We start from the raw sequence: 20,488 nt of genomic DNA on the forward strand, positions 1-20,488 counted from the left end.
CTCTTAACATTTCAGCAGCTTTTAGTGCTGCTGACCACAACCTCCCTAACCTCTCATTTACCTTCTGGGCTTTCACTCAGTTTTCCTCCACTTTGTCCAGCAGTCTGTCTCCTCTTTTCATTTACTCAACAAGCATTCATTTAAGCACCTGCCATGAGCCATCGTGGATATAGGATAGAAAATAAAACCATCTCTGACTTTATGGACATTCTTATCCTAGTTCATTCTCTTCTAATTGCAAGTGTCCTTTAAGGCTGTATCCTCATCTAACTTCTCTGTCTGCATTTTCTCCTTTTGATGATCTCAGCCAGTGCTTATGGTTTCAGTCATCACCTCCGTGGAAGCATCTCCTAAATCTGTGTATCCATCTCTGCTCTCTCTCCTGAGCTCTAGTCATGCATTTCCAACTTCCTCTGTGTCCTCATGACACTTCAAATTCACTGTGTTCTTAATTGATTCTTCCCCAAACCAGCTCTCCCTAGCCCCCCAGGCTGGGTGAGTGTTCAGTGCCTTCTGTGTGTCAGGCGCCCCAGTAGGCACTGGGGATAGCTCAGCTCTTTGCCTTCCTTACCCTGTGTATCTGTTGTCAAACCCTGTGAGTTTCTTCCACTCTCTTTCACTTAAACCACGACTGCCCTCATTTGGGCCTTTGTTCTCTCTCAGACACTGTTGCACTAGCCACCTAACTGGCCCCGTGCCTGCAAGTCTCTCCTTTCACTGGACCCTCATGACTGCCAAAATAACCTCCATAATGCACCATCCCAACGAGATTACTTCTCGCTTAAAAACTATCACTGGCTCCTCAATACCTTGAGCATGAAATGCATCAACTTTATATTATTTTCAGTTGCAAATTATCTCTCCTCCTCTCTCCCACCTATTGAGAAGGCAAGAAAAACAAAACCCATTACAAATATGTATAGTCATGCGAAACAAATTTCCTCAGCCATATTCTCCCTTCTTCTCCTCCCCCCGCAAAAGGCAAGAAAAAGAAAAAAATACGCTTCAGTCCATACTGAGTCCATCAGCTCTCGCTCTCTCTCTCCCTCTCCCCCTCTCCCTCCCATCCTCCCCCCCACCCCACCCCCCTCTCATTGGATTGCATACTTCATCATCAGTCCTTCGGGATCATGGTTAGTGACTGTGTTGATCTTAAGACTTCCTGAGTCTTTTGCAGTTGATTCTCTACATTATTGCTGTTACTCTGTTCTGATTCTGCTCACTTTGCTGTATCATTTATGCAGATCTTCCCGGGTTTTTCTGAAACCATTTCAGTGATGGAATACAGACTCTAAATAGTATTTTATTTTTTCCAATTACATGTAAAAACAATTTTAACATTAATTTTTTTATAAAAATTTTGAGTTAGAGATTTTTCTTCCTCCTTCTTCCCCTATCCCCTCCCTAAAATAGTAAGCAATTTGATATGGGTTATATAAAACATTTCCATATTAGTCATGGAATACAGAGTGTTTAGTTGGGCAGGTAAGGCCTTCTGCAGCCATGGCCTTCTCCCGCTTGGACGGAACCTCCACAGCACTCCCCAGACATTTCCAGCTCAGACCATTTCTTCCACTTCCTCCCCATCTGAAAACCAGGCTTCAATAAGCCAGTTTAACTTTATCTTGCTCAGCTTCTGGCCCCCAGAGCACCTGTGAGATGTCTCTAGCCATGCTACCATCATGTATCTCTCCCTCACCCTTTGCTTTCCAGCTTTCCTTTATTTTGTCTTTCCCTCTTTGAATATAAGCTCCTTGAGGGTAAGCACTGTCTAACATGCATTTATTTGTATCCCCCGCACCTGGCACACACATGGTGGTCCCTCTGTTTTGCCAGCTTTATCCTACTGCTATTTGTCCTTTGTTCTCAAAGAGGACCATGTCATCAGGGAGGTGATGCCGTGATTTGCAAGTGAATTGGATTTAAGTGAGGCAGGGTTATGCAGTCTCCTCTAGAGCCATCTAGGTCCAGTAGCAGCATATAGATCAGGAAGACTCGCGATGGCCCTTGATAGAGTGGGAGACCTTGGCCTTTTCAAACTAAGGTCTTTAACAGTTCTCAGTCTGACTAAGGTAATGCCCATTCAGTGATTAAGGCTAGGTAAGAAATGAGGCAGAAAATGGCCTCTTTTACCTAATGAAAAAAAAAAAAGCAGTTTGGGAGGGGAAGACCCTCCCGAGTTTCTGGCCAAAACAAAAACAAATGCTGTTAACACTCACTCTGAGCCATCAAGACCCAAATAATGACCAGCTGAGGCTTCCCCACCATACATCCCTTCACACACCCAGTATTCCAGACAAGTTCTTGCATGTATTCACTGAGGCCTGTGCCTCAGAACTCTGCACATCTCTGCCTGCTGAAATCTTTTCTTACCAGCTCAAGATGCCGCTTTCTCCTTTAAGCCTTCCCTCCTTCCCAGCTAAAGTGATTTTTTGCTCCTCATTTCTTTTAGCATTTTGTTCAGCCTTTTCCATTGCCTTTTTCAGTCTCTCTCGTGTCTTATTCTCTCCCCTACCACCCTTGGTGGGGAGCTAGGTGGTGCAGTGCATGGAGTGCTGGAAGACCCATCTTCCTGAGTTTAAATCTGGCCTTAGATATTTAGTAGCTCTGTGACCCTGAGCAAGTCACTTCACCCTGTTTTCCTCAGTTTCCCCATCTCTAAAATGAGATGGAGAAAGAAATGACAAACTACTGTGGTATCTCTGCCAAGAAAACCCCAGATGGGGTCATGAAGAGTCAGATACAACTGAAACAACTGAATAACAACATGTTCCAAGCACTGTGCTAAGGATACAAATAAGAAAAAGAAAGATAGTCCCTTACAATCTAATGAAGGAAGATAAAGCTGGAAAGAGGAGGAGGGTAGGGAGAGTCCAGGGCCCTGCCCTCTATAAAGGAAAGCTTTGGGTGGAGTTTGGTGCTCCCTCCAATCAGAGGGAGAGGAGACTGAGGGGGTAGGGAGAATGTGCAGTATCCTGTTGTTGTTCGGTCATTATAGTCTTGTCCTACTCTTCGAGACCCATTTGGGGTGTTTTTGGCAAAGATCCTGAAGCGTTTGCCATTTCCTTCTCCTAGCTGCCCTCTGGCACATAGCAAAGGCATGATAAATGTTTATTGAACCTGAATTGAGCCGTGTACAGAATGGGCATTTAAATGTCTGTTGAATTGAACTGAGTTTATGCTAATGCCAAAGGATGATTAGAAGTTTGTTTTCTTCTCAGATATTGCCTGGTTTGTTGATATTTGCCTTTCTCATAAAAATAGAATGAATGACATGCAAATTTCCGAAAGTTTTTTTTTTAGGCTTTTGATTAAGTAGGCCCTAATTAATTGGGATTGTGTTTCACCAAGATAAACTTTCTTCTTTAACAGTTATCTCCATCATACTTGTAGTTTGCTTAACATTGTTACATGTAGACAATTAGGATTCGAAGAACTCTTAGAGATTATTTTAGAGATTAGCTCCTTAATTTTACAGATGAGGTAACTGAGGCCAGAGTAGCCTGGTGATTGTCCAGCATCACACAGACAGGGTCAAAACTGAGTTTCTAGACTCCTTATACAGTGCACTTTCCCATATGACATTGCTTCTTTATTGAAAAAGATAATAATATTTTGAAATTTCTTGGAAAATATTGACAAAAATGCTTACACACTAAAAATCTTAGCTTCTATGTTTGATCTATGAAAATAAACGTTACTTTAAAAAGAAAGCTTCTTTAAATAGAGTTTTTGTTCTTTCTAGGATCTGGTTATGGACATCTTAAGAGTGTTGAGTACTCCAGATTTAGAAGTGCGAAAGAAGACTCTGCAGTTAGCACTAGACCTTGTGTCTTCCAGAAATGTGGAAGAGGTAAAAGCAAGCTCTGACTACTATGCTCCATCCACTCTAATGTACTTTAATGTATGACTTGGGAACTTATCTGTATTTGGTCTTGTAGCTAGTGATTGTCCTGAAGAAGGAAGTGATTAAAACCAACAATGTGTCGGAGCACGAAGATACTGACAAATACAGGCAGCTCCTCGTCCGCACGCTGCACTCTTGCTCCGTTCGGTTTCCAGACATGGCTGCCAATGTCATTCCAGTGGTAAGTGGAACCTGACTGTCTCAGAAAGCTATTTCCAGTAGGCACATCGTCAGACTCCTCTTAAAGGGAGCAAGGAAAATACCCACCACCAACCTGTGCTTTTTCTGAAGAGCACAAGTGGGGAGCCTCAAGCCTCAAAGCCTTTAGAATTATGCGTACAATTCATCCTACTGATTCAGTAAGCTTGGTTTCTCAGCCCTCAGCTCTTCCTAAATTATATTGAGCAACATATGGAAGCAGAAATGAGCAGGGAGCCAAGAGGTTTTCTGAGATGTTGCTGAGAAGTGACAACTCTGGGAGACCATGGTAACGTGCACACCTACTCCTGAGAGCTGTTGTTACTGCCCACAGAGGCCGTAGAACATTAGGGCTGGAAGGGACAACCTCTTTCTTTGGTAATAATATTTCACCACACTATCCTGAATTAACAGCAGACGGTTAATTTGTACTCTGCATGCCATTATAAAAGGTGTTGTTTTTTTTTTAAAGTTCATTACTTAACCTGTAAGATTCAGATTTCTGGAAAATACACTGAGAATCCACGATTCTCTAAAATGTTATCTTTTATGTCTTGGGATTTTTAGGTCTTGGTATGATTTCATTTCCATTTATCAAATTATAGAAGTTCATGACAGTATTTGAGTTGTAAATTAGCCACCCTTTTATAATGAGCAAGTGGTAAGAAAATGAGTAATGCTTTTTCCCCACCAGTGAATATACCCAAAAACAATATTTTATTGTCAGTGCCTGCTTTCAGTAGTTATGTCAAACAAATCCCATTGAGAGTAAAATGAATGTTTGTATCATGGGCTCACAGTTGGTAATGGGACCACAGCATTAGTATTTGGGCAAGAGCAGTGGCTTTCAAGGAAGAAGACCTGAGGCCGGCTCCAACACTTGTTGTGGGACCTTTTGCCTTCTTCACCTGATAAAGCAATTCTTTGGATCCCCAAAACCTGGGTTCAAACTCTGTCCCTGCCATTTGTTGCCCATGTGCCCGTTAACAAATCATGTCATTTTTCTGGGCTGTAGCTTCTTTATCTGTATGGTAAGGGTCTGGAGAAGATAATGATCCTGAGGAGAGTGCTGTGTCAATCTTTGGGGGCAGGGGGAGGCCAAGGGGGCAAAATGTGGGACTAGTGAGCTGTCTGTGCTCACTACCATGGAGTGCGGTCCTGGTACACAGTAGGTGATCAGTAAATGCTTGCTCACTAATTCTCTTGAAGAATGGGCTTCTGACTTGGGCTCTCGTTCTTCCTGAGTTATACAGTGGCTCCTTTTTTTTTTTTTTTTAAAGCTAATGGAGTTTCTCAGCGACAACAATGAAGCAGCAGCTGCTGACGTCTTAGAGTTTGTCCGGGAAGCTATTCAGCGGTTTGACAATCTCCGATTGCTTATTGTTGAGAAAATGCTTGAAGTGTTTCATGCTATTAAGTCTGTCAAGTAAGTTTAAAATCTTCTCAAAACTGTAAACTTGACATTTTGTCTCTTTTTCTTTCTGAAGATTTTAAGAATTGAAGTAGATGATAGCAAATCCAGTGGAGGAGAATGATTTAGGGTAAACAGTCCAGAGAGCACCAGTGTCATTTAGTGAATCCGTAATTTCTAGGGGGAAAGAGTCGTGATTTAAAGAGTTAACTCTTCCTTCCCCATCTGGCTTCCTTAAAACTCGAGTGAGGACAGTATCTTGATAGGCAGATATGGACATACATATGTGTGTATGTAATATTAAATATCACTACTTCTCCAGTATTTTTAATTAAATTAAACTTTATATGCGTTAGGGGGCAGAAATTAAAGGGCAAGCTTTATTGCTAATAAAAGATTGTTAGATCTGAATTTTACTCTATTTAAATACACATGACAGTACACCAAAATTGGACATCCACCTAGTAAAGGGCAACTGGAAAATGACAAATCTGTATCATCAATATGTCAGGTCAGCATTTGTGTTGGTGGACAAATGTTGCTTCCATGATAAGGAAGAAGTCATGGCAAAGTACTTCCTCCCCACCATTATACGATCTTATTATCCAGTTCCTGTTGTTTACCTGTTTCTCTTTCTGATCAAGTGTAATGAATGTGTTAAGGAAGATTCTGGTTGGTACTTGTGTCACATTAGCAAACTTGACTTCACTTCCTCCCTCTATAAAATGAGTGTAAACTCTGTAAACCAGCATGTTTCTCAAGTCTCTTCCAGCTGTAAATTATGTGATTCTGTTGTGGTGATGTATTTCTTTGTTTCAGGTTAAGAGGTAAAACAAATATAGGCTTCTCTCTACTCCTGTATATTTTTCACAGTTTATTAAGAGCTAGTACCTTGCTTCCCCTTATTGTCTGCTGTCCCATTCATAAAATTAATTCCCCTTTGAAAGCTTCAGAAGAATAATTTTTTTGTTTTAAAGTAGAGAAGCATAGTAACCTTTCAGAGTGACTAAATATAATAAGATGATAGAATTAAATATACTTTAGTATTGTCCTTAGTAGGTTTTAGAAATAGAAAGAACTTGGAAATCTTCTAGTCCCTTAGTTTTCAAATGAAGGAACTGAGGCCCAGAGAGTATCATGAACATGTCCAAGGGTACACAGGTAATAATGGAAGGAAGCCCACTCCAGAAAACATTTTTGAAATTCAATTTTTACCCCTGTGTTTACCATTTGCACTGATAACATTTTAGAATGAGTTTTTAGTTCTTAATTGTGAATGAAGCGTAATTTTCTTGTTAATCTTATGGTATGTGGAAAGATACCAAAGAAATATAATCTGTGTATGGGGCGGGGGGGGCGGCGGCGGGTGTGGAGTGCGACAGTGGCACATGCAAGAGAGAGCAAGAGCATCTTTTTTACAGTATCATCTACAGTTCCTTAGAATCATACTGTCTTGTGCTTTTGTCTTCAATTTGAAAATTCCAGTCGAGGTGTTTGTTGCTGGGACCATATTCAGTAACTGGCTCATAGTGCACCTGTTTTTCTTCTGCTAGAATTTACCGGGGAGCTTTGTGGATCCTGGGAGAGTATTGTAGTACCAAAGAAGACATACAGAGTGTGATGACTGAAGTCCGCAGGTCCCTGGGGGAGGTATGTTTTTGCTTAGTAATTCTGTCATGTAAAAAACTTTACTTTTGTTCATTCACTCAGTGATGTGTTTTATCTAAGTAATGCAAAAGTTAGGGAAAGTGTGGCCTGAGCCATAATAAAATGTTGTTGGGAAGTATTTAACAAAGTAAATAAAGCGCAGTGAAAAACAGATGACACAGTTTTGAAAACTGAGACATTATATATCTTGAAGGGGTCCTTAGGTATGGTTCTGTGGCCTCTGTTTCTATTTAATTGGGACACTTGGCCCAGAGCACAAGGTGAGTGACTTGGCCAGGATCATGGGGCCAGAGGCAAGACTTAGACCCAGGTTTTTCTGACTCCAAAGTTACCTTTATAGGTTGGCAGGAGTGTAGGAGGCAACATACAAACATACCTTTGTATGTTGCCTCTTCCAGGACAGATGATATGATGCTGAAAAATGTTTATGAGATATATGGACCATTTGAGACTAATTCTGTTCATGTACTGATGTTCAGATGGAAAAGCAGATGCTTTTAGTAAAGCCCACCATAGTTTTCATTAGAATAGACCATAACTGGGAGTTGGGAGTCTGAGTCCTTATCTCAACTGCTGTGTGACTTTGGACAAGTCCCCTAACCTTTGTAGACTTCAACTTCCATGTCTATAGCATGAGAGAATTGAACTGAAAGAGTGTCTCAGGATCCCTTCAAATTTTTAATTTCTTGGATTACATAAAAATGGAAAATTGTATTCAATACTCATTTTGTGTTAGAAAGATTACTAGATTTAATTTAAAAAAAAAGACTTGGGCTAGAGCTGGTCATATCTTGCTGTTTGACTTTGAGCAAGTTACTAATTTCTCTGGTCTTAAGTTTCCTTATCTGTAAAATAAAGAGGCTTGGACAAGAGGTGTCTTCTGACTCCAGCAGTCTGCAAGCTCGTGTATGCTGCCGCTGCTGCTCATGAAGTTATGTGACATCAGAAAAGTCTCTTCTTCTCTCCTCATCAGTGAAATGAGAATACTACTACTTTCACTGCCTCTCTCAAAGAGTTATTAAAGTGGAATTAGTTACTGTCTATGAAAGCATTTTGTAATCGTAAAGCATTGTATAAACATGAGCTGTTATCTAAAGTAGATAGGAAATGTGCAGATGATGAAGGTGATATTGACAGCTGGACAGAGTGACAAGTAAGTATTACTTATGGTCAGTATTTCAAGGGAAGGAAAGAAAAAGAGGTACAATTGTGAACTAGAGAGCCATAGAAATAGGTGAAGTTGGAGTAAGTTAGCATGAGTCATAGTTAATAGAAATAACCCTTTCCTTCCATTTAAAAATGGTCTTTCCCTTTAAAAATTGTATTTCCTGTCTTCGAGCAGAGCTTACAGTATCTCCTGAAGTGATCAAGTTATAAAAGCATCATCTAAAATGAGGAGCGTGGTGACAGCTTCGTTATTTCTGTGCCTGAAGTTGTTACTGGTCATGTTTCTGGTTGATTCTTAGATCCCAATCGTGGAATCAGAAATAAAGAAAGAAGCTGGTGAATTAAAACCTGAAGAAGAAATCAATGTGGGGCCAGTTCAGAAACTGGTAACCGAGATGGGTACTTACGCTACTCAGAGTGCTCTCAGCAGTTCCAGACCAGCCAAAAAGGAGGAAGACAGGTAACCAAGTCACCTATCTTCTAAGAATTTTGACTTACAAACATACTGGCTTTTTTATTGTAAAGTGCTTTATAGATACTGTTTCATCTGATTTCATAAAAATCCATTATGCAGATGATGAAACTGAGACTCAGATATGAAGTACTATAGCATTTGTCCCCCTCTCCATTGTCTCTTGGAGATCACTGACACTGACTCATTATCAGGTTGAAGACCCTCAGCACATGAGTCCATTGAGGTAGTTAGAGTTTGTTTAACCATCTCATAATTCTTGGGTTTTAACTCCTCATTAACTTTTTTTTTTGTCCTTCTTAGTTCAAAGATATAATACCCTTTGGAGAAGGGAACAGGCAAAGTTAGAGTTGACTAGTTCAGCCAGCTTGCCATCACCTGTCACCATTCCATACTCCCTAAGCAGCAGTCAACCCTTCTTTGATCCTCCTCTTGCTCCCAACATAGCTTTTAAAGAGACACTTTTTTGCTGCCTTTAAGCATTCATTACCAACTTCAGTCCATTCTAGGATTTAGCAATCCTGATGCTCTTCTGTAATCTATCTGTAATCCTCTTTGGTATTCATTCTCAGTTAATGGCCTCCACAACCATCTTGTGTATATGTCTTTTCCAAATATGAGTTGGTCCCTATTCAGCTACATCAGTCGCTTTGCATAGTTCTCGATTTTCATTCTCTTGGGAGTCATTCTATTTCACATCTTTGCAATTTCATTCTTGAGAGCATCCCATCCTTCTTCAGCTTAATTCCCTTGCAAAATGATAGAACATTGAAGCCTTTCTATTCTTTCCTGAACCCTTTGAAAAACCTGCTCTTTAAGATCTCTAGTCCCCTTTATGCAACATGGATGGCAGTTGGGATTTAGGGTGCCTTGGGTTTCTTCTTCTTTGTTTTTTTCATCATCATAATCTGAATTCTTTTATTTCCATGTCCATTTGGCTCTTACAGGTGATGTATAGTTAAATATCTTTTTTTCTGTGCCATTTATCTCAGAAAAAGAAATGTTTTATTAATTTACATTTTACTTTAAAGCTGTAAGGTGTTTTACATATAGTTTATAAAGTGCATATACTTCTCATTTAATCCCCCCAACCATTCTCAGGCAGATAGTAAAACTTATTTTGATTTTACAGATGAGAAAACTAAGGCTCAGACCATTCTCCAATTGATAAATGGTTAAAGGTTATGAATAGGCAGTTTTCTAAGGAGCAATTGACATATGAAAAAACAAATAGAAATATTCAAATTAATGCAACTCTAAGGTCCTAACTCATACTGGACATGTTGGCAGGTGACAGATCAGGAAATGAAAGCTGTTGGAAGGGTTATGGGACAAAAGACATGTGAATAAAGGCACTGACGGTGTCGCTATAAATAATCCAGCCTTTCTGGGAGCTATTGGGGAGCTATGTCCCCAAAGGCACCAAACACTACATGTCCTTTGACTCAGCTGTACTACTCCTAGGCCTGTACCTCCAAAGAGAGCAATGAGGAGAGAAAAAGATATATGTACAAAAATATCCAGAGCAGTTCTTTTTGTGGAGGCAGAGAACTAGAAACTCAGGAGGTGCCCATCAGCCTAGGGCTGTTTGTTCGAGTGATGCTTCTGTGCTGTAAGAAATGATAAAGGGGATGGTTTCAAAAAACCTGAAAAGATATGTATGAATCGATGCAGAGTGAAGTAAGCAGAACCAGAGAACAATTTATACAGCCATAGCCTTGTAAAGATAAACACAGTCATGGAAAGACTTAAGAACTCTGCCCAGGGTAGTGGCCAACCACAGTTCCATAGACCAATGATGAAACTTGCTGTCCACCTCCTGATGGGTGGGTAAAAGGTTCAAGATGCAGAATGGGACATATCTGTTTCTGGCCAACATAGGAACTGGTTTGACTTGATGTTAACTATTTGTTCCTTGCCCCCACCCTCCTATGGGGGGTGGGGCAGCGGCAGCGAATAAATGTTTACTAATTGAAACTAAAAGTTAAAACACAAAAGAAAACAGGCTCTAAGAGGTTGTGCATCAAGGGTATGGCAGAGCCTAGGTGGAGACACTGGTGGCTTGTACTCTAGCTTCCTTCTCTTTCTCAAAAAGAGGCTCAGGAAACAAGACCCCTTCTTCCAAGGGGCTTAAAGTGTGCCAACAGGTGTGTTTTTTTACCAGCTTCAGGCTGCCTCTCATTTCTCTCCCCTCAGGCCTCCACTTCGGGCATTCCTTCTTGATGGGGACTTCTTTGTTGCAGCCTCCCTCGCCACAACTCTGACCAAGATCGCTTTGCGTTATGTGGCCCTGGTTCAGGAGAAAAAGAAGCAAAATGTAAGTCCATCTCTCCAGTGGTCACTGAGCAAAGGTTGGCTTGTCTTAAGACCCCAGACCCACCTTTAAGCAACTTGGTCTAGAGGAGGAAACAAGTAGCTATGAGAGAAGGCAGATTGTGACACGCGCCCTAACACGTTGCAGGCACAAGCTTATGGGCATTCACAGGAGGCACATAGAGCTGGCTCAGGGAACCAGAGAAGCCTGCTTGGGGGAGGCTGGTAGGAGTTGTACTATCAAAAATGACAAGAGTGAAATGACGTTTCATCTGAAAGAAATAGCATGAGCAAAAGCGAGAGAGCATGAAATCTATTTGGGGAATGGCAAGTGGTCCAGTTTAACTGGAATATTTAGAGGAGAGTAATTGGAGAAGGCCTAGACATGAAGCTTGGGGTCAGATTCTGGAGAGCGTTGAATGCCAGGCTAAAGATTTGAGCGTTATCCTCTAGGCAGTTGGGGTGCCAGTTCAAGTTTTTGGCAATTGAATATGGAGAAAAAAGAGGCAGAGGGTAAAGAAGTTTGCTTTGTTTCCTAGTATGATATGTTTGTTAAAGATCAGAAATGAACAACTAAGGCAAACTTTTTTCTGCTGTAGTCTTTTATCGCTGAAGCTATGCTGCTCATGGCCACTATTCTTCATCTGGGCAAATCCTCTCTTCCCAAGAAGCCAATTACAGATGATGATGTAGACCGTATCTCCCTGTGCCTCAAGGTCTTGTCTGAGTGTTCGCCTTTAATGAATGACATTTTCAATAAAGAGTGCAGGCAGTCCCTTTCTCACATGCTGTCTGCTAAACTGGAAGAAGAGAAGCTCTCCCAGAAGGTAAGGCACCTCACAGATTGTTCGTGCTGTGCTCGGTGCTCTGGCAGCTTGATCGTGTTTAATTGTAGTTATGTAGAAGGCAAACCTCTCAGCATCCTGAGGACAGCTCTGTATTGCTTTCTCAACCTAGAAAGAGTCTGAAAAGAGGAATGTGACTGTCCAGCCTGACGACCCCATTTCCTTCATGCAACTCACTGCCAAAAATGAAATCAACTGTAAGGAGGACCAGTTTCAACTGAGCCTGCTGGCAGCGATGGGGAACACACAGAGGAAGGAAGCAGCCGACCCGCTAGCGTCAAAACTTAACAAGGTAACAGAAAATTGCAAGCTCTCTGAATTGTCTTTTCTTTGGATCTTTCATTTAGGGAATATTTTTAAAAGTTTTCTTCTGTAATTACAATAAAAATATTTAGAAGTCCTTAGTTTAAAAAGAACATAAGCTGACTTTTGATGTCGTTTACCTTCTGTTACACTGTCCTGCCTGAATTGACAGGGAGATACCTTGGTAAGTTTTTAATGCAAAAACAAACAAACCTACGAGCTTTTGTTTGGTTGTGGTTTTCAGTGATTCATAAATTTTCTCTTTGACCTGTTTTCTAGTTCATTTGTTTAAGATATCTTACCTATTCTAATTTTTTTAGTCTTTTAACTTGGTTCTATTAGTTCTAGTTATCTCATGGAATCATTGAGTTCTTTTTGTTTCATTCTACTTTTCAGGTGGTGCATTATACTGTGTGGGGAAGCTACTTATTTTCCTTCCAGTTTTTTCAAGAGCCCTAATTCTGTTTTTTATCCTTTGTTTCATTTTTTTCTTAGTATAGAGTAAAATATTTTTTGAAAATCTCTTGTGGGGTTTGCTTCTGGCCTTCTCTTAACCTTTAGTACTTTTTCATTGTTTTCGGAGTTTTCTGGGCCTATGTGTCACAGCCAGATTCCACCCTTTCCCACTGTCTCCAAGGATATGCAGACTTCTGGCTATCTTCCTGTGTGTTTCTGATCTGGATGGAAGAGCTGACTGGTGTTCCTCTTTGGTCTCTTGATCATTACTCTGGTTCCCTGTTAGCTCTTTCTTGGTGCAGTTCTGGGAGAGATAGGTATTCTAGGACTTTTCAAGTCACCATCTTAATTGGAATCCCCTGTACAATATATCTAACAAAGTAAGTTAACATTGTTTTGTTAACATTCATAGCCAGGATGAGGAAGCAACTACATCCATTGGTGCCATTACAGAAAAATACCTCACTTCCATGAGTTCAGTTTGTTGGTGTCCACTGTCTCAATATGTCCAGAAAACCTGTGCTCGAAGTTGCAAATACGAAATATTAGAGCTGGACTTGGCTTCAGAGATCATCTAGTTCAAGTTTTTAATTTTACAGACAAAACATAGGGCCCAGAGGGAAAGTTATTTGCCCAGAGTTATATAAATATGGCAAGTTGTGGACTCAAAAGCAGATTTCCTGCTTCCTAGTCTGTTTCCTTCTACTGATATATTCCTTTTTTTCCTCAGAAAGCAAGAAGTAATCATGAGGAGGAGGAAGAGTATTTTAGAATTTTTTAAACTTTATTCCTCAAGTGTTGTTTGTTAGATATATGCCACATCTTTCCTCTGATAAGCTAGGCAGGGATGGAGGTCTGGAAATCCATTTTGATATTGAGATTTTAGAACATTCAAATTATACATTAGTTTGAAATTCTGTTGTAAATGCTGAATAATTCAATTCTCCAGGTCCACTTGGAGAGTTGTTTTAATGTCTTGCATTAATTTCCCACTCAGGTATTCTAGAACATTTTTATCTGGAGCATTGCATCTATTGCTTAAGAGAACCAAACAGCACTGTGTCAGATGTCTACAAGGTGTAATCATTTGGCATACAGATGCTTGATGTAAAATGGATATCTTGGAAATCCAGTCATTCAATAATCTCTTTATTTCTGTTTGGCAGGTTACCCAGCTGACAGGTTTCTCAGATCCTGTCTATGCAGAAGCTTATGTTCACGTCAACCAATATGATATCGTTCTGGATGTACTTGTTGTAAACCAGACCAGTGATACGTTGCAGAACTGCACATTAGAACTAGCCACACTAGGTAAGGACATATCCTCTACAAGAAAGTTACCATGATATCCTCGCTTTGAAGCTGAAACTTAGCACTGGCTCTCATCTATTGAGTTGAAGAAATGACAATTCAAATTAGTAGATTTCAGATAACTATACTTATCAAACCCCTAGCCTAGGACTTTTTTGAAGTATCAAAATGCCATTTTCCTGGGTCTGAACTCCTTTGCAAGATGTTTGTCAGTAGCTTACAAAGCTACAATTTCTAGATATATTCTAATCATATTTTGTTTATTAAAATGACATTACTCAAGTGAACAAGCAAGTAAAGCTTTAGCATAACAATGACCTGAAGCTTTTTGGGGTAACATTTGGGATAATGGATTAAATGCTACACAACAATCAGAGCTTTGCAACTTGGGTTTCCTTGGGTCTGTGTTTTCACACTGGCTCTCTTCTGTTTTTGTCATTTGAAGCTGAGCAATTCATTATACCTGATAGTTCTGGTAAGTGTAGATTTTTCCGGGTGTCAGTGAAGGGAACAGCTGAAATAGAAGATTTATTGTTTCTTCACTCTTTTAAAACTTTTAATTTGCTCAGTACAGAACTAGGTGCCTGTTCACCCACAGATTTTTTACCTTTATTCATGACCAAATAGGGACTCGTCTGTAACGCTCATCACCTTGGTGGGATCTTACTGAGTTCTCCTCTTGATCCCCTTTTTTCCTCTGCCCTTAGCTTAGTGCACGTTTGAAGTAGATTATATCCATACTCTATTTCACATTTTGCTTTGAAAAGCAAAAATGTGAATATTCCCAGGAGTCATTTAGTACCTGGGATGACCGTGTAAGTCAGAGGGAAATGGAGAGAGGGGGGAGTCTTCAAATACAGGAATCCTCCCTGTTTACTTTGGTGCAGCTCGGGATCTGTATGGAGACCTTTGTAGAAACTCTTAAGTATAGACAAATTTGTCCTTTCTTTGTATGGCCAGATAGCTTCCTTAATTTGGAATGCATTACTTCCTTAACATGAGGTCATCTTTGTCAGAATTTTGTGTACATGCATTGAAATGAATGATTAGCATCCATCATTCTGGATCTCTGGGTATTCAGATGAAGAATGACTATAAAATTATTATGAGGTTCTCAAGTTTTAAAACAAATAAAAATGCACAGACCCCATTTTTAAAATGAAAGCTAAACAGTGGCATAACTCAAAATGTGTCCCCTTTTCTGGGGAAAGCTAAAAGCTAATAAACTAAAAACTTAAGCAATTTATATTTTGATGTCTAAAATTTTACCATATACAAACTGATTTTTTTTCTTCTTCAGGGGATCTTAAACTTGTGGAAAAACCATCTCCTTTGACTCTTGCACCTCATGATTTTGCAAATATTAAGGCTAACGTTAAAGTAGCTTCAACAGAAAATGGAATTATTTTTGGTAATATAGGTAAGATGCCATGCATGATGCATAATAGCAGATCTGGGGCATACATCATGAAAAAGGGAATCTAAAGAAGGTCTTCTCTAATAAGTGACTGGTGGTATGCAATTCATGATTCTTTGAGGTTCTAATCTCCGTCTTATACTGCTTTTGTATCCCTCCCAAAAAATACCTAGCACAGTATATTAGTATTTCACATATTTCATTGGCATGGCCACCAACCCAGGTCATAGTCATTCCATCCCTTAACTGTATTTGTGAATTGATCGCCTCCAAAAAATCATTCCATGGGTTCTAGCACTCTGGTGATAAGCCTTTCTGCCCTTAGCTAACCTGGTGCTCAGGTGACAGATCTACCATCTATTTCCAGGCCCATATTCAGCTGCTTTCCAGCTTGGATTGGACTGACCAGCACATGTGCTCTCATAGCATAGTCTTTAAGAACCCAAGATTATGTCCACAGTATCTACAATTAGGCATCAGAGGACATCAGTGAAATGCCATTACCCAATACGAGGCACATATTAGTTGGTTAATACTGCTTGTTGAATTGTAAAAATGAGGTTAGGGTTCAGTGAAAGAAAAACCCTCTTAAAAATGCAATTTCAGAGTATGTTTTGCTTTTGTAAACGTTGAAGTCATGCTTTTCATTCATATGAATTAACCTGCCATTCTCACAGTTGTGTGGGGGTTTTGTGTGTTTTTAAAATTATATCTGCAGTATATGATGTATCTGGAGCAGCAAGTGACAGAAACTGTGTGGTCCTCAGTGACATTCACATTGACATCATGGACTACATCCAACCTGCTTCTTGTACTGATGCTGAGTTCCGTCAGATGTGGGCAGAATTTGAGTGGGAAAACAAAGTTAGTACTTGGGAAAGTGGTGGGCTTCTTGGTCTTATCCTCCCTACTTTTGGGCTAGTATAGTAGTCAGGAGTTTCTAGTGAAATCTTTCCCCATGGCAAGTGATAGATACAGAAAGAAAACTTCAAACTTCTTCAGCCCTTTCATACTACCTAGAAATTAGCATTGGTTAGGCTTATCAAGAAAACAGTCATGTGGTTTAAGTTCTCCTGAAAAAACTAATTGCTGTTTTTAGGCATGAGATTAGCAGCTGCATAGTTAGTCTAACTGATCAAAATGTTATGGGCTGTGTCCCAGATAGGATATGAAATATGACTGAATCCAGTCACCACAAGAGACTGCCACAATTCCATCTTTGGCAACTGTTGTAGATGTTCAGCAAGAAGCATTATAGATTTATTTTTGTGAGGTCATTCCCTATTAAAAAGTATTCATTCTGGCATCCAGTTTGAAGGGAAATGTGAAGAATACAGTTATTCCTCTGAAAGCAAAGGGTTTTTTTTTTTTACCCTTGATACAAAGTAAAATTAAAATAATGCTGTAGTTTACTTTTTAGCAATTATAAGTTTTTGCAACCCTAAAAGAAATTATTGTAAGAATTTTTTTCTTTTTAAGATTATAGCATTTTAGACCTGAGACTTAGAGGTTATCTTCGACCCATTTCTCTTTTCTTTTCCTGTTTTTACAAATGAAAAAACTGAGGCCCAGAGGTCATACAGCCACAGTATAGACCTAGGAATAGAGAGTTCCCTGACTCCCAGTCCATTGTTCTCATTGATCTTTTTTTCCTCCTTGCAGGTGACAGTTAACACAAATATAATTGATTTAAATGAATATTTACATCATATACTAAAGTCAACCAATATGAAGTGCCTCACTCCCGAGAAGGTAACACTCTGTGTGAATTTGCTGTTTACAATCTGGGGTGGCCTCCTAATGAGTATCTGCTATAAGAACAATCTACCTAGATTAGCCTACTGAATGGCCAGTTTAGGTTCCCCCACCCCCATTAATCATTTCTTCCCCAATTTTCTAGAGGCTTTATCCAGAGCATTCTGTATAAGTAATTATTTTTGCTCTTATCAGGAAATACTGGCAGTTCCCCCAGCTTCTACCTATCTCTTTCCCTCCCTTTTATTCTCACCCCCCACCCCAACATCCTACCCCTTTACAGTAACTCTGATATGAATCACAATGTATTTGCTGGTAAACAGAGTGGTTTTCATTGACTTCTGGTTGATGTAGCACCATAGGCACCTGACTCATACGACTCCAGGCCCTGCAAATAAAGGCTTATATGGTATACCTGACCTCGCATGCTGAGCCCCTGGGTGAAGTGTTGAAGTCATTGTTATTCTTTTTCAGGCCCTTTCGGGATACTGTGGCTTTATGGCCGCCAATCTCTATGCCCGTTCCATATTTGGAGAAGATGCACTTGCAAATGTCAGCATTGAAAAGCCAATTCATCTTGGACCAGAAGCCCCAGTTACTGGCCACATACGAATTCGTGCAAAGAGTCAGGTAATGATTGTCCTTCCTTTGTACTGTCTTTGTACTTTCTGCTTTTCGAATGTAGGAAAGAAAGTTATCTCTAAAAATACCTTTTTCATCACTGTCTGCATTGCTGTGTAATAGTTTTTCCTGGTCTGTAGATACATAGTAGGCATATTCTCTTAATAGGCAAGATGATTAATTCACTTACATCCCCCTTGGGGATCATTATTCTGGACATTGTGCGTAAAGCCTCTCTGCCTTTTCCATAAAGATTGCTGCAGTCCAAATTTCATCCCAAAGCAGAGAATCAGAAAATTTCAGGAGAATCTTAGAAATTATCTAATCAAGCATCGCATCCATTGCAGTAATTTCCTCTATGGCATCCAGGTCATTCAGCCTTTCTTCAATACTTCTAATGACAGGGTGCTTACTAGTTCACAGAATATACCATTACATTTTTGGAGAGCTTTCATTGTTGCAAGTTTCTTCTTATGTTGAGCTGAACTCTTCCCCCCTCTTAATTTCCACTTGATGATCATAGAACTCAGAGCTCAGTCCCTTCAAAAGTCCTGACATATGGTCAATCCAGCCTCTGCATAAAGGCCTCCAGTTACTAGAAATTCATTCATTCTCAAGAAAGCCCCTTCCACTTTTGAATATCTGACCAATAGAAAGTTTTTCCCTACAGATAGCTCAGATCTGCCTCTCAGGAACTTCTAACCATCAGAATGAAACTAAAATTTCTTTAACATTAATCTCATTTATTTAAAGACAGCTATTTCCCTCTCCTCCCAAGTCTTCTCTTTTGCAGGCTACATCCCTGCTTCATTACCCTGATCTTTGTAGATCTTGGTAGAATCATTGTGGATCAGTCATGTCCTATTCTTTGTGACCCCATGGACCATGGCATGCCAGTATTGTCCATTGGGTTTTCTTGACAAAAACACTGGAGTGGTCTGCCATTTCCTTCTCCAGTGGATAATGGCAAACAGTGGTTAATCGAATTATCCAGAGTCATACAGCTAGTAAGTGTCTGAGGTCAGATTTGAACTCAGGTCTTCCTTACTCCAGGCCCAGCCTTCTATCCACTGTGCCACCTAGCTGCCTTATGGCAGCGATCAATTGGGCTATTGTCTCCCTTTTTCTGGAGTTTATACTAATACAACCAGAGATTAAATTCTATCTTTAGCTTAAATTAGCTATTTTTGTCTATTTATATCATGCTTTGAACCTGCAGTTCCCTAAGAGCCTCCCCTCCATATCCCTGGTCACTTTTATATGAATTACTGTCTGGTCGTATTTTTCCCAGTCTCTCTTCCCCTCTGGAGGTACACAGAATAAATGTGGTCCCTTTTCCAGAAGAGAGCCCTTCAGATATATGAAGATAGTTTATTATCTTCCAGCTACTTTAATCATTCCTCATCATCTTGGTCATCTTTTTTTGGATATATTTCAGTTTGTCAGTGTCCTTCTAAAACAGGTCCAGAATTGGACCTAATACTCTGAGTGTAGTCTTACCAGCATAGAGCCTGGCTCTCTCTTACATAAACTGCAGAGCCTTGCCTTCTGTAAATGCAACACGAGAACTCTGAGAATTGGGATGGAATTAGGTGGCTGCTACTCCTGAGTCTGTTTATGTGACTGTTAGTGAACTTGGGGACCATGCACATGACTCACTGCTTTTATGTGGTGTCAGAAATGCAAACATGCTCTTTCTTCTTTACAGGGAATGGCCCTTAGCCTTGGAGATAAGATCAATCTGTCTCAGAAGAAAACTAGTGTATAAAAGTCAGAAAAGCCCTTTTCAGATTTCCAGATTTAGGTATGTGTCTTGTTGGACTCCAAGCAACTTGTATTCCTTCATGCTCTGTGTAATGTAGAATCTGAGTTTGTGCTGAACGCATTCCAGCAGATAATTTATAACTTTTACCCTAAATCAAGACTGAATTAAAAATTACAGTTTATTTTTCTCTTTTGGTCTTAGCCATTCTGTGTACTGTCTTTAAAGCGTATAACACCTTCCACATGTACTAAGACTGTTTCACAGTACAATAAATCTGTCTATTCTTAGGACTTTTGTCATTTTATAAATAAATGCATAATTTGATTTGCTACTTATCTTTTTGTGTATTTTTTTTGAATGGGACATAAGGTAGGATTTGAGTTCAGGTCCTGAAATTGTTACTTGACTTTTCATTGACTTGAAGAATATTAGAATTGGAAAGAAACTTAGAGGTTAGCCCCAGGTGGGCTTCTGGGTCCTGCAGGAATGCCTCCAGGTCCCAGAGCTGCTCAGCGGCAGAGGTGAGGCCTAGCATCTAGGTGTGCCCACCCTTGATTCAGTACTTTTGCTACTGTGCTATAAATGAATAGAACCAGGTACAGGTACCCTCTTCAGAAGAAAATATTTAGCAACTAACCAGTGTAATATAGTATATTTTGCTTATAAATAGACATAAGTCTGAAGAGAATGTGAAAAGGAGGTATATTCAAGACAGAGGCCTTGATTTATCTACTTGGTTATGTCCATTTAACATCTGAACGCTGACATTGCTAAATGTACTGTACTAAATCTTGTGTGTTTTTGTAATTTGATAGAATTTAGCACCAGGGAATCCATATCAGATTAACCTAAGAAAAGAGATTCATCTTCAGCATGAAG

General features: G+C 39.8%; 1 protein-coding gene across 1 annotated transcript in view; it reads left to right on the plus strand.

The window, feature by feature from the left end:
* COPB1 (COPI coat complex subunit beta 1) overlaps positions 1-19,938 on the plus strand; it is a 36,287-nt gene extending 16,349 nt beyond the window's left edge. Inside the window, exons 9-22 of the mRNA XM_036763500.1 lie at positions 3,746-3,853; positions 3,942-4,088; positions 5,386-5,531; positions 7,070-7,166; positions 8,651-8,811; positions 11,020-11,140; positions 11,736-11,963; positions 12,094-12,273; positions 13,907-14,051; positions 15,352-15,471; positions 16,187-16,332; positions 17,131-17,220; positions 17,698-17,853; positions 19,553-19,938. Of these exons, the coding sequence (XP_036619395.1) occupies positions 3,746-3,853; positions 3,942-4,088; positions 5,386-5,531; positions 7,070-7,166; positions 8,651-8,811; positions 11,020-11,140; positions 11,736-11,963; positions 12,094-12,273; positions 13,907-14,051; positions 15,352-15,471; positions 16,187-16,332; positions 17,131-17,220; positions 17,698-17,853; positions 19,553-19,612 (1,905 nt within the window). The 3' untranslated portion in view covers positions 19,613-19,938. The remainder of the gene's footprint in view (positions 1-3,745; positions 3,854-3,941; positions 4,089-5,385; positions 5,532-7,069; positions 7,167-8,650; positions 8,812-11,019; positions 11,141-11,735; positions 11,964-12,093; positions 12,274-13,906; positions 14,052-15,351; positions 15,472-16,186; positions 16,333-17,130; positions 17,221-17,697; positions 17,854-19,552) is intronic.
* Positions 19,939-20,488: the final 550 nt, after the last annotated feature.

Source organism: Trichosurus vulpecula, chromosome 6, assembly GCF_011100635.1.
Source record: "Trichosurus vulpecula isolate mTriVul1 chromosome 6, mTriVul1.pri, whole genome shotgun sequence".
Classification (NCBI taxonomy): domain Eukaryota; kingdom Metazoa; phylum Chordata; class Mammalia; order Diprotodontia; family Phalangeridae; genus Trichosurus; species Trichosurus vulpecula.